Below are 13,875 nucleotides of genomic sequence, written 5' to 3'. Positions count from 1 at the left end.
TGTAGGGGCTAATAAACAAGATTCGTGCAGCACGGCCATTAACCTTCACATAGTGGAGTCCTTTAGAAAGCCCATCAAAACTGAGATTATAGAAAATCACTAATGTCACCAACAAAAGGAATGTGGATTAGAATAAAAAGTTTCCCATAGGGCTGTCTTCTCTGAAAGAATTTCAGAATTTGCTAGCACAGGTCGGTTAAGTCAAATCTCACTGATGGCTCCATTAAAGAGTATGAATGCCCCAGATAGTGCTGTTTAAAAATGTAGAATGCTGCAAGAGGGGAAAAAAACTGAAAACAATCTACTGTTCCCTAACACATATGGCTTAGCACCCAGAGAAAGCCTCTGCCTCAAAGGGGGGCTTTCTACACAGGGTTAAGCTTCATTAAATGAGGTGTGACCTTTCATTTTCAGGACATGTCTTTCCTTGCAAGGTCTTTAGAGGCAGAAGTTCCACTTGGATTCTAAATGTGGAGTCTAATGCACATCCCTGTGAGCTCAGCTTCCTGAAAACAAACACCTGCTGGGTTCTAGATTCTCCTTGCCAGTGACTGGATTCACTGGTTCACAGCCACCAGAATCGCACATAAACTATTAACATGATGAAAAATACAGCCACTGCTGCAAGTTTGGCATAAGTGGAACGCATGTTCAAGTACTTTGCATCCTGGCGGTACTTCTTAGACAGACTGGACAAATTGTTAGCCTTTGAATCCAAAGCTGTCAAAAAAGAAAAAAGGGAAAAGTATTAATTAGTCCATGGAAGTATTTTATCAAAAGTACTAAGATATGAAATAATGAAAATGAGTAACACTACATCAAATAGGCAATTTATTAAGCGTACTATAACGAGCCCTAGTGGTCTAGTAGTGGTCAGAGCCCTCAATGGCTAACCCAAAGGGTCAGTGCTTTGAACCCACAAGTCGCTCTGCTGGAAAGATATGACTACAGTCTGCTTCCCTAAAACCTTACAGCTGTGGAATCCTGTGGGGTAGTTCTACTTTATCCTGTAGGGCCACTAAGAATCCAAGTCAACCTTAATGAAAGTGGGTTTTATTTAAGTAAGAGCCCTGGTGGCCCAGTTGTTAAAGTGCTCTGCTGCTAATCAAAAAGTTAACAGTCTGAATTTAACAGCTGCTTCACAGGACAGACCTGTTACAATCAGCTTCTGAAAAGATTTATAGGCTTTGGAACTCTATGTCCAGGGTAATACTACTCTGTCAAAGAGGGTTACCGTAAGACAGTCAATTCTACAATAATGGATTTAATATTTTTCCTTTTAAGTAGAAGTTTTAATTTTTTTTTTAAAACAGTATTATGTATCTTTATTATATCACTATCAAATCTCAGAAAAGAGCTGCTTCTTGCTATGACCTAAGCACTAAGCTTAAGCACTATGTAAGTATCAATTACTGTCTGGTAAGTCTCACCATCTTCTTCTTGAATCTGCCTAAAGCCCATCTCCCATGTTTCTGCCTTTGATGGCTCCTTAATTTCCCTTTACCATTTTGTTTTAAGAGAATAGAAAAAAAGGAAAACTAAGGAAAAAAGACAGTAAGAACAAGGAAATTATAGCAAACATAAAAGATAAATCCAAATAATTTTTAATCTTTAAATTTTCATTTTGTCTTGATAGTATTTTCTAATTTCAAATTTTTCACAATACTACTAGTAGTGTACAATTTAGTAACACTAATTATATTAATCAGGTTGTGCAATGATCACCAATATCTTTCACTCATTTCCCCATCATAAATATACATATTTTAAAAATAAGACTAGTTCTCAGTATAACATATATGGACTGGAATCAAGTTGTTCATGTCTCTATATTCTGCAATCTAAATTTTTTCTTCCTCATAGAATGATTTTGAAATATTTAGAGTTGCTTAACAGAAATTGGTTTTGATTGGGAATGTGGTATTACTTAACATCACAGCCATGGCAGCCACTTTTAAACGGGAGCTGCTTTTGTAAGAAAAATACTTGTCAGTCACACAAGAAAACAGCCAGGGGATGAGAAACAGAGAATGCTGCAGTGAACCTCTCTAGCCAATCTATCAGAAAGTACACCTCCAATGACAGCAGTTTTTAAACTACTATGTTCACAGATATATCCAAAGAGCTGGGAAAAGGGCAGCTATCTCTATAGTCAATGGAAAATGTTTACCTGAATTTTTATCTGCTGAGAATAAGTGGGCAGGAAAATAACTATTAAATCATTAAAAAAATAACAGTTAAAATAATTTCTCTTCATAGGAACATTTTTTAAACATATGAAATCATAAAAATAAAGCTACTGCTTAGAGAATGCATTAGTTGTTGTTATTAGGTATCGTGGAGTATGGCCTAATGAACAGATCTGACCCTGTCCTATCCTGTACCATCCTCATCATTTTTGGCACACTTGTGCCCAATGCTGCCCATCTGGTTGAGGGTCTTACCCTTTTTCACTGACTGTCCACATTTCCAAACACGATGTCACTTTCCAAGGAATAGCCTCTCCTAGCAACATGCCCAAAGTATGTGAGACAAAACTTTGTCATCCTTGTCTCCAATGAGTATTATGGGTGTGCTTTTTGCAAGATATGTCTGTTCAATCAGCAGCCCATACTAAATTTAGGATATTCAGCACTCTTCTCCAGAACCACAACTCAAAGGCATCTATTGTTCTTCTGTCATTCTAATTAAGTAGCCAGCTCTCAGATGTATAGCATGTGACTGAAAACACCATGGCCTGAATCAGGCACATCTCAGTCCTCAAGCTGACATCACTGCCCTAGGTAATTAAGAAAGGTCCCTGACAGCCAAATGTCTCTAGATCTTCTAACTGCTGATACCACGTGTACTGACTGTGGATCCAAAAAAGATGAGTTGTTGATGGTTTCAATCTTTTGTCTGTCTATCATCATGTTGCTTATCGGCTCAGTGGTATTTCTTGCTGATAACTGAGTAGTCTATACTGAAGGCTGTAGGCTTTGATCTTTTGTAGCCTGTGCTTCCAGTCCTCCTCACTTTTAGCAAACAAGGCTAGATCATCTGCATAATGCACTCTTGTTGAAATAATTAAGATAAAGCTAATAAATCCCTCCCTTTGCAGAGATTATAGTAGTAGGGGTGGTACCTTAGAATAAAAGCACACACAAAAAACTATGTCTTAAAAAGAACAGATATATTGAAGTGGGGAAAAAGGCATAATGTAAACTTGCTGAAAGGACCAACAGGACTACTTTTAGATCTTCAGTGCAAAGTCAACCAGCTCTAAAACTTTATAGAAATTTAAAATTATAATATACTGAAGATGGACTAAGGCTGGGAAGGACAAGTGATTACAGTGGCTTCTGGTAATGTGACTCTTAGTAAGTTAACTTTTATGAGCCTCTACGTCATCTGTAAAGTTTGTTTGATACTACCAATTTCACAAAATTATTATAAGGATTAAGTAGTACAAAGTACACTTAGCACACTGCTTGGCACAAAGTAAGTGTGCAATAAATGTTTATTCCCTTCAGCTGTTATTGTTAGGTACTATTTAGTCAAATATGAGTCATAGCGACCCTAGATCTGAAACCTGTCCTATTCTGTGTCATCCTCATCATCTCTGCTACACTAGGGTCCACTGTTACATTTGTCAATTCCTCTCATTGAAGGTCTTTCTTTCCTTTGCTGACTCTACACTTTTCCAAGAATGTTGTCTTCAAGGATTGGCCACTCCTAACATGCTCTGAGTATGTGAGACAAAGTTTCATCATCTTTTCCTCTAAGGAACATCCTGGCTGCACTCTATCCAAGACATACTTGTTTATTCTTTTGGCAGTCCATGAGATATTTAGTGTTCTTCAGCAACAAGTCTTCTTCTATCATCTTCATTCACTGTCCAACTCTCAGATGTATTATTAAGTAACTGGGAAAAAAAACCCTATGGCTTGGATCAGGTGCACTTAGTCTTTAAACTGGTATCCTTGCTCTTTAGCACTTTGAAGAGGTCCCTGACTGCAGATTTTCCCCCTCATACTATTAATTTCTCTATAAGAATATTTTATCATTCCAACAAGACCAAGTCACTTTAAGGGTGGAAACATCCTGTCAATATGCAAATCAGCTTTGTCTGTCTTAGGTGCTATCAACCGTCTCATACTGACCATATGTGCAAGAGAACAAAGTTCCGTCCAATCTCGTGCCATTCTCACACTCTCTGCCATGCTTAAGCAGTTGTTGTGTCAATGTATCTGTGACCCTCTACTTGTTTAAGTACAATGTCCTTTTCCAAGGACTGGCCTTTTGTAACCATAAAACATCAGGTTTGTAGTGACTAACAATTCACTTACCTTGCTGATTAACTGACCAGTACATAAAATTTCAAAGAGAAGTCCCTATGTTGTCCTTTATATTAGATAGAAACAGTTAGTCTGTTATGATGAAAATTTACACAGTGTATTTACATTACTTCAAATTCAGTATTTATAAGCTGTGAAGCTATATGCTGAGATAATTGTTGACTACTAACATTAAAAGGGAGTTATAGCCTCGTGGGTAAGGAGCTGTGCTGCCAACCCAAAGGTATGCAGTTTGAATCTACCAACTGCTCCACAGGAGAAAGATAGGCAATCTCCACTTTGCAATTTATTACCTTTGAATTTATTTGCCTTCTGTCAGCTCTCTGACTCAACTGCTGTTTATAACAAAAAACCCTTCATTTACCACTAATTGTGTAGCAAGGTTGAACTCAAGAAATACCCACTATATTTCTGATCTTTACTGTGAAGATACAAAAGATGAAAACAAAACACAGAGGAAGCAGGTAAGCATGACCTTTAAAGAGCTTGTATAACCACACTAAAAAGGTCAAACAAATACATATATTTATTTATACACATGATGATATGCTAACAAATATTATATGGCTAAGTGGCATAAAATTTAAAGGGAAGAAGAAACTGAGGAAGTTGTAAGGATCAGGGGAGAGTTTCTTTGGGAAGAATGTTCTCGTCCACTGTGAGGTGGAAGCAGATCATTAAGGATGGTGAGGAAGTAAACCTGGCTGAGACAGGACCCTTGTGAACACAATGTTTTGCACAAAATAAGCACTCAGTAATAATGAGTAAATGAAAAGTTGAAGCCAGACTAAGTTTTACCTTAAATTCACAGAAGTTAAGTTTTTCAGCAGAAGAATGCCTGATAATAAGGACATTTACAAAGATCCACTTGGTAGGAAGTCTCTCTCAAAGAGATGACTCAGAAAACCATGGTACTAAGTCTGTGGCAGTGTCTTAATTTTCCTTCTCATTTTCCTAACCAGTATAAGTACTTCTTTACATAATTCTGTCAATACCCTGGAAGTAGTTAGTGACTGCTTGTTACATGAGCACATTAAGTGTAAACGTAATGTTCTAAATCGATAAAAACAAATCATACCAAGGGGAACATGTATATACTGGGTGATTTGTAATATAATCTATTTTTAAGAGACAATGCTTAACAGTGTTAGACTCTCTGCGCACAAGGTATCCCAAGATAAACTTTCCTAGTGCCATAGAATGAGAACCACGTCTCCCTAAGCCTCTTACTGCTTTTATATACCTGAGAGTGCTTCTCCCCGCTGTAACACTTCTTCAATATTGGCCACCATGATCCTCTGCACATCCTGCAATTCAGTATTGATGGAACCAAGGTTTCTCCGAGCACGACTGTCAATGTAGTTCTTTTTAGTTTTCTGAATGTAAGTGTCTGGAATAAAGAATAAAGTGGCCGTTAGCGACATCTTTAATGCTCATCAAAGTACTGAAAAAGGGATGATCATGGTTTTGTCAGTATCCTTGAAAAAGTATCAAATCCTAGGTTTTAAATTCTCATTTGCAGAATATAAACAAATTACCAGATGGCCATTTAAGAGAAATGTTGTCTGTACGCCTCTAAATTAAAACTATCTACTATCAAGATCCTTAGAGAAATTAAGATATACTATAGCAAACTTATCCTGAAATCACAAATTGATTTATTACTTCCTCTGTATATTCCCTGAACAAAAAAAAGATGCTGGTGGCCTAATGGTAAGAAGCTGTGGTGAAATCTCAAAGACACACTGTTCAAATCCACCAGCTGCTCTGTGGAAGAGGGATGGGCAATCTCCTCCCATTCAATCAGCTGCCTCTGAAAACCCGCCAAAGGATCAGCTACAGGTAGGTTCCAACTCGATGGTATAGAAACCTTACAGCTTAAAATGGTGAGAGCTGCATTATCATTAAAATGTTAATGAAACACTGCCTTAAGTCTTTTATTTCACATATATCCCAAATGTTACCACTTCTTAAACTTTAGGCAAAGCAAACATGAGGTGAGAAGTCTTCCAAAGTAACTCTGTAATACTGCAGTCACATCATCTTAAGCTTGGTCTTTTTCAAAATTTCAAGAAAAATTACTTTTTACTGAAGAACTTATATTTGTTTGTCAAAAATGTCAAGTTACACGTGGCAGGTACTTTTCATTTCCCTCTTTAGAGTTTCTCTCCACACGCCTGAGGCTGTTTCAGACCTTGGGAAGCTGACTTGTATGGATTACATCAATCGACTTTTACCTTCTAAGTTCTAGTTACGTTCAGGCAACAGAGAACCCCATCTACATAAGAGGTATAGTTAGGTCAGTGTACTTATTCTACTGGCTCCTCCCCAGCAAATCACCTGGGGCTAGTAGTGTCCCTCTACCAAAGTTACTGCTCCTCTCAAACCAGCCTTCTCTATTAAATGTTCTCTTTTCAAATTTCAGAAACTTCTTCACTCTTTCAGGTCAAAGGATGGTTGCTGTTGTTAGGTGTCACTGCACAGTGACCCTATGAACAACAGATCAGAACCCTGTTCTACCCTGTGATATCTTCACACTTCCTGACATATAAGACTCCACTGGGGCAGTCACTGCGTCAATCCACATAGTTTTGAGTCTTCCTCTCCTCTGCCAACCTTCCACCCTTCCCACTGTTATGTCCCTCTCCCAAGAAATAGGCCCTCCTAGCAACATGCCCAAAGTATGTGAGGCAAAGCCTCATCATTCTTGCCTCTAAAGAACACTTTGGCTGCACCTTCTCCAAGACATATCTGTTTGTTCTTCTGACTGTCCATGGAGTATTCAGTATTCTCCAATTCTATAGCTCAAAGGCTTCAATTCTTCTTTCATCCTTATTCAGTAAGCAAGGTTGTGATATCTGCATAACACAGGTTATTGATGGGTCTCTCTCCAATGCTGATGCCACACTCCTCTTAATAGAGTCCAGCTTCGCAAATAATTTGCTAAGCATACAGATTAAACAGGTGTGGAGAGAGAATACAACCCTGACACATTTCCTTCTCAATTTTAAACCATGCAGTACTTCCCTGCTAACTTTGTGCACATGAGTACAATTAAGTACCAAAGAATGGTAATAACTACCATATTGTTGGTCTCAAGTTAATGTACCTACCGTTAGCTGTTATTAAGTGTTATTGTGTCAACTACAACTCACAGCAACTCTATGAACAATGACTCTGAACCTTGTCCTATCCTGTGCCACCCTCACCATCTCCAGCACACTGTTACAGTCACTTTGACAATCCATCTCATTGACAATCCATCTCTTCCTCTCTTACACTATCCCTATATTTTCTAAGGATCACGGACTTCTCCAAGGACTGGCCTCTCCTTACAATGTGCCCAAAGTATTTGAGACAGAGTATCACCATTCTTCGCTCCAAGAAGTGCCCTGCTTTCCCTTTCTCCAAGACAGATCTATTGGTTTTCTTGATACTCCAAGGGATAGTTAATACTTTTGTCCAATACCACAACTCAAAGACAACTATTATTCTTCTGTCATCATTAGTCATTGTGCAACTTTCAGATATGTAGCAAGTAGCTGGAAAGATCATGGTTTAGATAGGTGCACCTTGCTCTTTAAACTGACAACCTTATTTAGAGTCTGGAGAGGTCCCTGATAGCAGTTTTGTCCAAGAATTCATCTTTTGGTTTGACTGCTATTACTGAAGGTATGGTCTATGTATCCAAGTAAGAGGAATTCATTGACAACTTCAATAATTTTTTTACCTAACTCATAGTCCCCTAATAAACTATTTATGCAGTGACTGGGGCAATCGGGATGGGTGTGTCAGAGGCAACGCGATTGGCACAGGATAGAGCAGGGTTTAGGGTTGTTGTACATAGGGTCGCTATGAGTCACAAATGACTAGATGGCATATAACAACAACAACAAATAGTCCTTTAAGAGAAACTGATTATACCATAGATTTCCTTTGTGGCCCTGATACATCAGTCATATTTTTTTTCTTGAGTGCATTAGAATGCTGTATTTTGTTTATAAAAAGAACATTTTTAAAACCAGATATTACAATTATTACTTTCAGAGTTTATAGTTCTAGAATTTTGGGTTTCTTATGCTAGATGTTTCTAAAAAGCAAAATGATCCATTAATCCAACAAACTAGAAACATTTTAGAAATTCTAAGGAAATAATTTTGAATTCTTGAATTTTTAATCACTTGCTACAGAAGGTCAAGGACTGTATCCTTCAATATGGATTGAAGCTCAACATGAAGAAGACAAAGATTTTCACCACTTGGGCCAATTGGCAGCACCATATTAGATGGAGAAGAGATTGAGGGTGTGAACAATTAACAGCTTACTCAGATCCACAATCAACACTCTTAACACCAGCAATCAGGAAATCAAATGACAAATTTCACTGGGAAAATCTGCTGTCATGGTCCTCCCCAGAGTTCTGAAGAGCAACAACATCAGTCTAGATAAAACGGTGTGCCTAATCCAGGCCATGTTCTTCTCAATTACTAGTTATGCTTCAGAAGAGTTGGACAATGACTAAGGATGACAGAAAAAGAATAGATGCCTTCGAGTTGTGGTGCTGGAGAAGAGTCTTGAACATATCATGGACCGCCAAGAAAACAAATAGGTCTGTCTTGGAGAGGTTGAAACATAGTCTCTTCTTGGAGGTTAGGATTTTGAAGCTCTGCCTCACTTACTTTCGGCATCTGGCCAGGAGAGATCAGTCCTTAGAGAAGGACATCATGCTCAAAAAGGTGGACAGACAGTGCAGGAGAGGGAGACCCCAGATGAGATGGATTGATACAGTTACTGGAGCAATGGGGTTTGGTGTGTTGGAAATAATGAGACTGGCTCAGGAGAGGGAAGGGTTCAGAGCTGCTGTAAATAGGGTCGCTATATATCACAGGTGACACAATGGCAAATAACAACAACAACAACATACTATAACAGATTTAGAAGCAGGAGTGGCATCCCCTTCCAAAATAACATGCCTCCAGAAACTCTATGAACTTTGATAAATGTTGATAGTTGTTGTACTCGACTTGAAGGGAATCAACAACAACAAGGAAATAAAAAACAAAAAAACCTTTTTAAGCGAAATATTCCAAAGATGCAGTATGATCTTATCTGTTCTCACTTAATGTACTTAGGAGACTTCCTTTGATCTACTGCCACAAATACTTTTAATACTTCTGACTGGTGAATAGTCTTTAGTTTTATAATAAGGGCATTTATGCTCAAATGTTTCAATCCAAGACCATGTGTCTTTTAGTATTTAAAAAAATTTTAAAGGCATAGAGCATGGTTTAGGGCTGTTGTACATAGGGTCCCTATGAGTTGCAAATGATTTGACGGCACATAACAACAACAACATTCTAGTAAAAAGGAAAAAAAAAATCACTGTCTTGGAACTCGAAACTCAAAAATTCTTCTCTCCATAAAATGACCCTTACTGTGAATGGGTGTGAGTGTACATGCATATGTATAGCTACTTGCCTGTGGTCTTGAAGGAGGGAAACTCAGCAATTATATGCCACACAGGAAGATGTTTAGGCACAAATTCTTGCCACACATAATTCTAATGAAGAATCAGATTAAACAACAAAAAGGGATAAGGAGTATGCTGCCCACCGTGTTCTATGGAGGAAACATGAAACATTTAGAGTAAGTTACTCATAAAATGGAGCCTACATTTACTCAAAGGGATATAAAGAGGTGGAATGAGAAAGGCAGAATTTTATAGAAATGGAAAGCAAAAACTTACCAAACTCAATAAAAGAATAGGGTCTGGACACGGTGGGAACTTTCTTCCCATGCTGTTCATCAAACTCTGAGTGCAAATCTTCTAGGTAGGCAAAAGCCAGTTTCTTAGGGAAGGCTGCTTCACATAAAACCAAATAACACACACCCTCTTCAATAATGTAGCTGGAGAGACAAAAGAGCAAGAAAAAGTTGTTTTTAGAGTAATGGTACCTACAATAGTTTGGACAGAGATTCTCAGTATCATATAAAATTTCTGAAAATTTCATTCTTAAATAATTTGCAGCTGTCTAAATAAAAAAATCAATTTAAAACCACAAGTTCTTAGAAACAGAAAGCAAATGTTTTTCATAATTATATTCTAAAAGGAGTACTTAGATAAATTTATTATATCTGCTTATTAATTTACCTAATTCTCTAACTAAAATATCTTAGAACCTAAGATGTTGTTGTTGTTAAGTGCCACCAAGTTGCCTGCGACTCATAGCAACCCTATGTACAAAAGCCCTAAACCCTGCTCTGTCCTGTGCCAATCACACTGTCTCTGAAACACCCACCTTGATTACCTCAGTCACTGAATCAATCCACCTCATTGAGGGTCTTCCCCTCCTGAGCTGTTCCTCCACCCTCCCAAGCATGATGTCCCTCTCCAAGGACTGGTCCCTCCTTAAAACATGTCCTAAGTATATCAGACAAAGCCTCAGAATCCTTGCCTCCAAGGAGCAGCCAGATTTAACCCTCTCCAGGATGAAGAGGATTTGTTTTCTTAGCAGTCCATGGTACATTCAATAATCTTATCCAGCACCCACATCTCAAAGGCATCAATTCTCCTTCTATCATCCCTAGTCATTGTCCAACTCTTTGACACATAACAAGTGATTGCAAAGACCATGGCCTGTATAAGATGCACCTTAATCTCCAGAGAGACACCACTGCTCTTCAGTACTTTGGAGAGAACCTAAGATAGTTTCTTAAAAATTCTCCATCTACCCTTTGTGTAGAAGAAAGATTAGTACAGAAATTCCTTTTAACCATAAAGAAAATTAGTAGAACTAAAAATTTTTGTACATAGTATTATAGATTGTATCCTTCAAAAAGGTATGTTGTACCACAACATAAAGGTAAACAACCCAATTGCAACATGAGCACAGGATATGAACAAATATTTTACCAAAGAAAACATTCAGACAATGAACAAACACTTGAAGAAATGTTAAAAATCCCTAATTTTAAGAGAGATGCAAATCAAAGCAACTATGAGATATCATTTCACCCCATTAACAATAGCAAAGTTCAACCAAGCAGCAAACAACAAATGCTGGCATGGTTGTGGAGAAACTGGAAACCTTATTCACTGGTGGTGGGAGTATAAAATGGTGCAACCATTATGGAAGGCAGTATGGCATTTTTTTAAAAGTTGGAAAAAAGAAATACCATTTGACTCAGCAATTCTACAACTTGGAAAATACCCTAAAAAACCAGAACTGCCACCCAAGCAGATATATGCACACCCATGTTTATTGCTGCACTGTTCATAATAGCAAAGAGACAGAAACAAGCCAAGTGCCCATAAAAAAATGAATGAAGAAACTATGGTACAGTCGCACAGTGGAATACTATGCAGCACTGAAAAAAGGAACTCAAAATATTATACAAAATGGGTGACCCTGGTGGACATTAAGCTGAGTGAAATACCTCAGTCACAGAAGGACAAATACTGCATAATGCCACTGTTATAAAATAGGACTGACATGCGGGTTGGGGGGGAAAAGAGAGGATAAATAATGTATACTGCATGGAAACAGATGAGAGAAAGAACTGTTTAAAAGGAATATTTTATATACGATAGCATATTATGATTATCACAGGAATCCAGAATTAAGGTTGCATAGTGGAGTGTATTTGGGGCAGGGGTTGGGGGGGGTGCCGGGCTGGAGTCAGGGAATTGTATACCAACGAAGAAGTTTATCTTTTGCTTTTCAAAGACAGCAAACTGGGGGGAGGAGGGTAAAGGAAAAAGTGCAACAAAGAATGAAAGAAAATCCAAAATCTCTGTAAATGTTCATTAAAACTAATAAAATAAAATTTAAAAAAAGGAATATATGATTAGGTATTATTTGCATGACAAGTCTAGAATAAGAGCTGCATAGCAAAGTGGACTAGTGGGGAACATGAAATTGTGCAACAATGAAAGAATTTTTTTTTCAAAGAGCAAAGTGAACTGGGGCGAACAGGGAGGAAAATGTACAATAAGGAATTGATGGAAATCCAAGTTCTCTGTAAACGTTCGTTAAAATCTCAAAAGTATTTTAAAATATCAACTAAAAATACTTAAAAAAAGAAAAAAGATACATTGAAGTACTAAACACTTATTATCTGTGAGGATGCCTTTGGAAAAGGGGTCTTTAAAAATATTATCAGTTAACAGGAGGTCATACTCCAGTAGGCTGGGTCTTAGAATCTGAGTTGTGCCTTACAAAAGAGAACAGACAAAGAGACAGAAGGATGATCACTAGACTATAAAGGCAGCTGAAAGTAAAAAAAATGCCAAGAGTGCCAAGTACCAGAAGAAGCTACAGAGGCACAAACAGTTTCTCTGAGCCCTCAGAAGGAATCAACATAGCTAATACACAGATTTGGACTTCTAACCTCCATAACTCCTCTCTGTTCTTTATAACTACCCACTTTGTGCCCTTTTGTTACAAAAGAACTTGGAAACTTAGACACACTTAAAAGTTACATGTTAATATTACAATATTTATTGGGGACAGAGGACAATGAGCTCAGAGCTTATCACACTCCCTAATTTCTGGGGAGAAATTCTCTAAGACTTGGAAACTGTCTAAACCAAAGCAGACTTCCTCTTAACAAATTCCATGTTCTATACTCTAGACATCATATAGAATATATTATGAAATTTAATCTCCATTCTTTTTTTAACATATAAGCTAGAGTTTTCTTTTAGTATACTTGTATAGTTCTTTGAAGGAGCCAATTATTTCTCCTTCCATGCAAGTTAGAGCATCTAAAAGCTCACTGGAGGGTGAGCTATGAGTCAGGATTGAGAGAGTTATCTCATCTATACTGACCTGATATCTGTGTACCTAAAATATGAAAAACTTAGTCCTTTTTTATTTCCCTTTGATCCTCCCACATTCTTTTCCTTTAAAATTCTTCCGTTTTATCATCTTCAAGTTTGACCTGTAGTAAACATTTAACACTGATATTTGCAGATAATTTGAAACCCAAGAGTTTCTTTGATTCTTCTCAGTTGTATCCACTGTCTTCCCCCCCTCCCCCACGCCCCTTCACTTTTTTAAGGTATGCCCTTTTATTCAACTGGTCTGAAGTCAGTGTACAAGTAAAGCCCTGGCTGGCTCCACATCTCAGCCACCCCAGGGAGACCAAAAGCCTTCATATTTCTAGAGTTAGGGGGAAGGGCAGGGGGCCCCCAAAAAAAGTAGGGCCTCCAATGGCTGACTATTGAAAACAAAAACTAAAGAACAAGTATTAAGGCGGAAGAGTTTTTTTAACAACAAAAAAATTGGATTAGGTATAATTTACACAAAAGCAATGCTCCCTGCCACCCCTGTCCGTGCACAGAGCTGGGTGGGGGACAGGGCTCTTCTGCTTAGGGCAAGGGGAGAGGCTTTTGGAAAGGCAGGAGTTTCCTGTCACATCGCCATGTTGCAATTATTTGGAATGACTGTTTTAGAAAAAGAAAAGAACAATGTACAATCAAAGTCCTGGGTAACATTGGAGAACTCAGGTATTCTCACTCCACAACAACTGAAGT

General features: G+C 37.9%; 1 protein-coding gene across 1 annotated transcript in view; it reads right to left on the bottom strand.

Moving 5' to 3' along the window:
- Positions 1-213: 213 nt before the first annotated feature.
- Positions 214-13,875, bottom strand: part of LOC102858451 (vesicle-trafficking protein SEC22b-like) — a 30,203-nt gene continuing 16,541 nt past the window's right edge. Inside the window, exons 3-5 of the mRNA XM_006900323.1 lie at positions 10,084-10,244; positions 5,581-5,727; positions 214-720 (exon numbers count right to left, since the gene is read on the bottom strand). Of these exons, the coding sequence (XP_006900385.1) occupies positions 566-720; positions 5,581-5,727; positions 10,084-10,244 (463 nt within the window). The 3' untranslated portion in view covers positions 214-565. The remainder of the gene's footprint in view (positions 721-5,580; positions 5,728-10,083; positions 10,245-13,875) is intronic.

Source organism: Elephantulus edwardii, unplaced genomic scaffold (assembly GCF_000299155.1).
Source record: "Elephantulus edwardii isolate Elephantulus edwardi_28Jun2011 unplaced genomic scaffold, EleEdw1.0 scaffold00280, whole genome shotgun sequence".
Lineage (NCBI taxonomy): Eukaryota > Metazoa > Chordata > Mammalia > Macroscelidea > Macroscelididae > Elephantulus > Elephantulus edwardii.
Note: the sequence above shows the minus strand (reverse complement) of the source record. Positions and strands in the feature narration are given on the sequence as shown.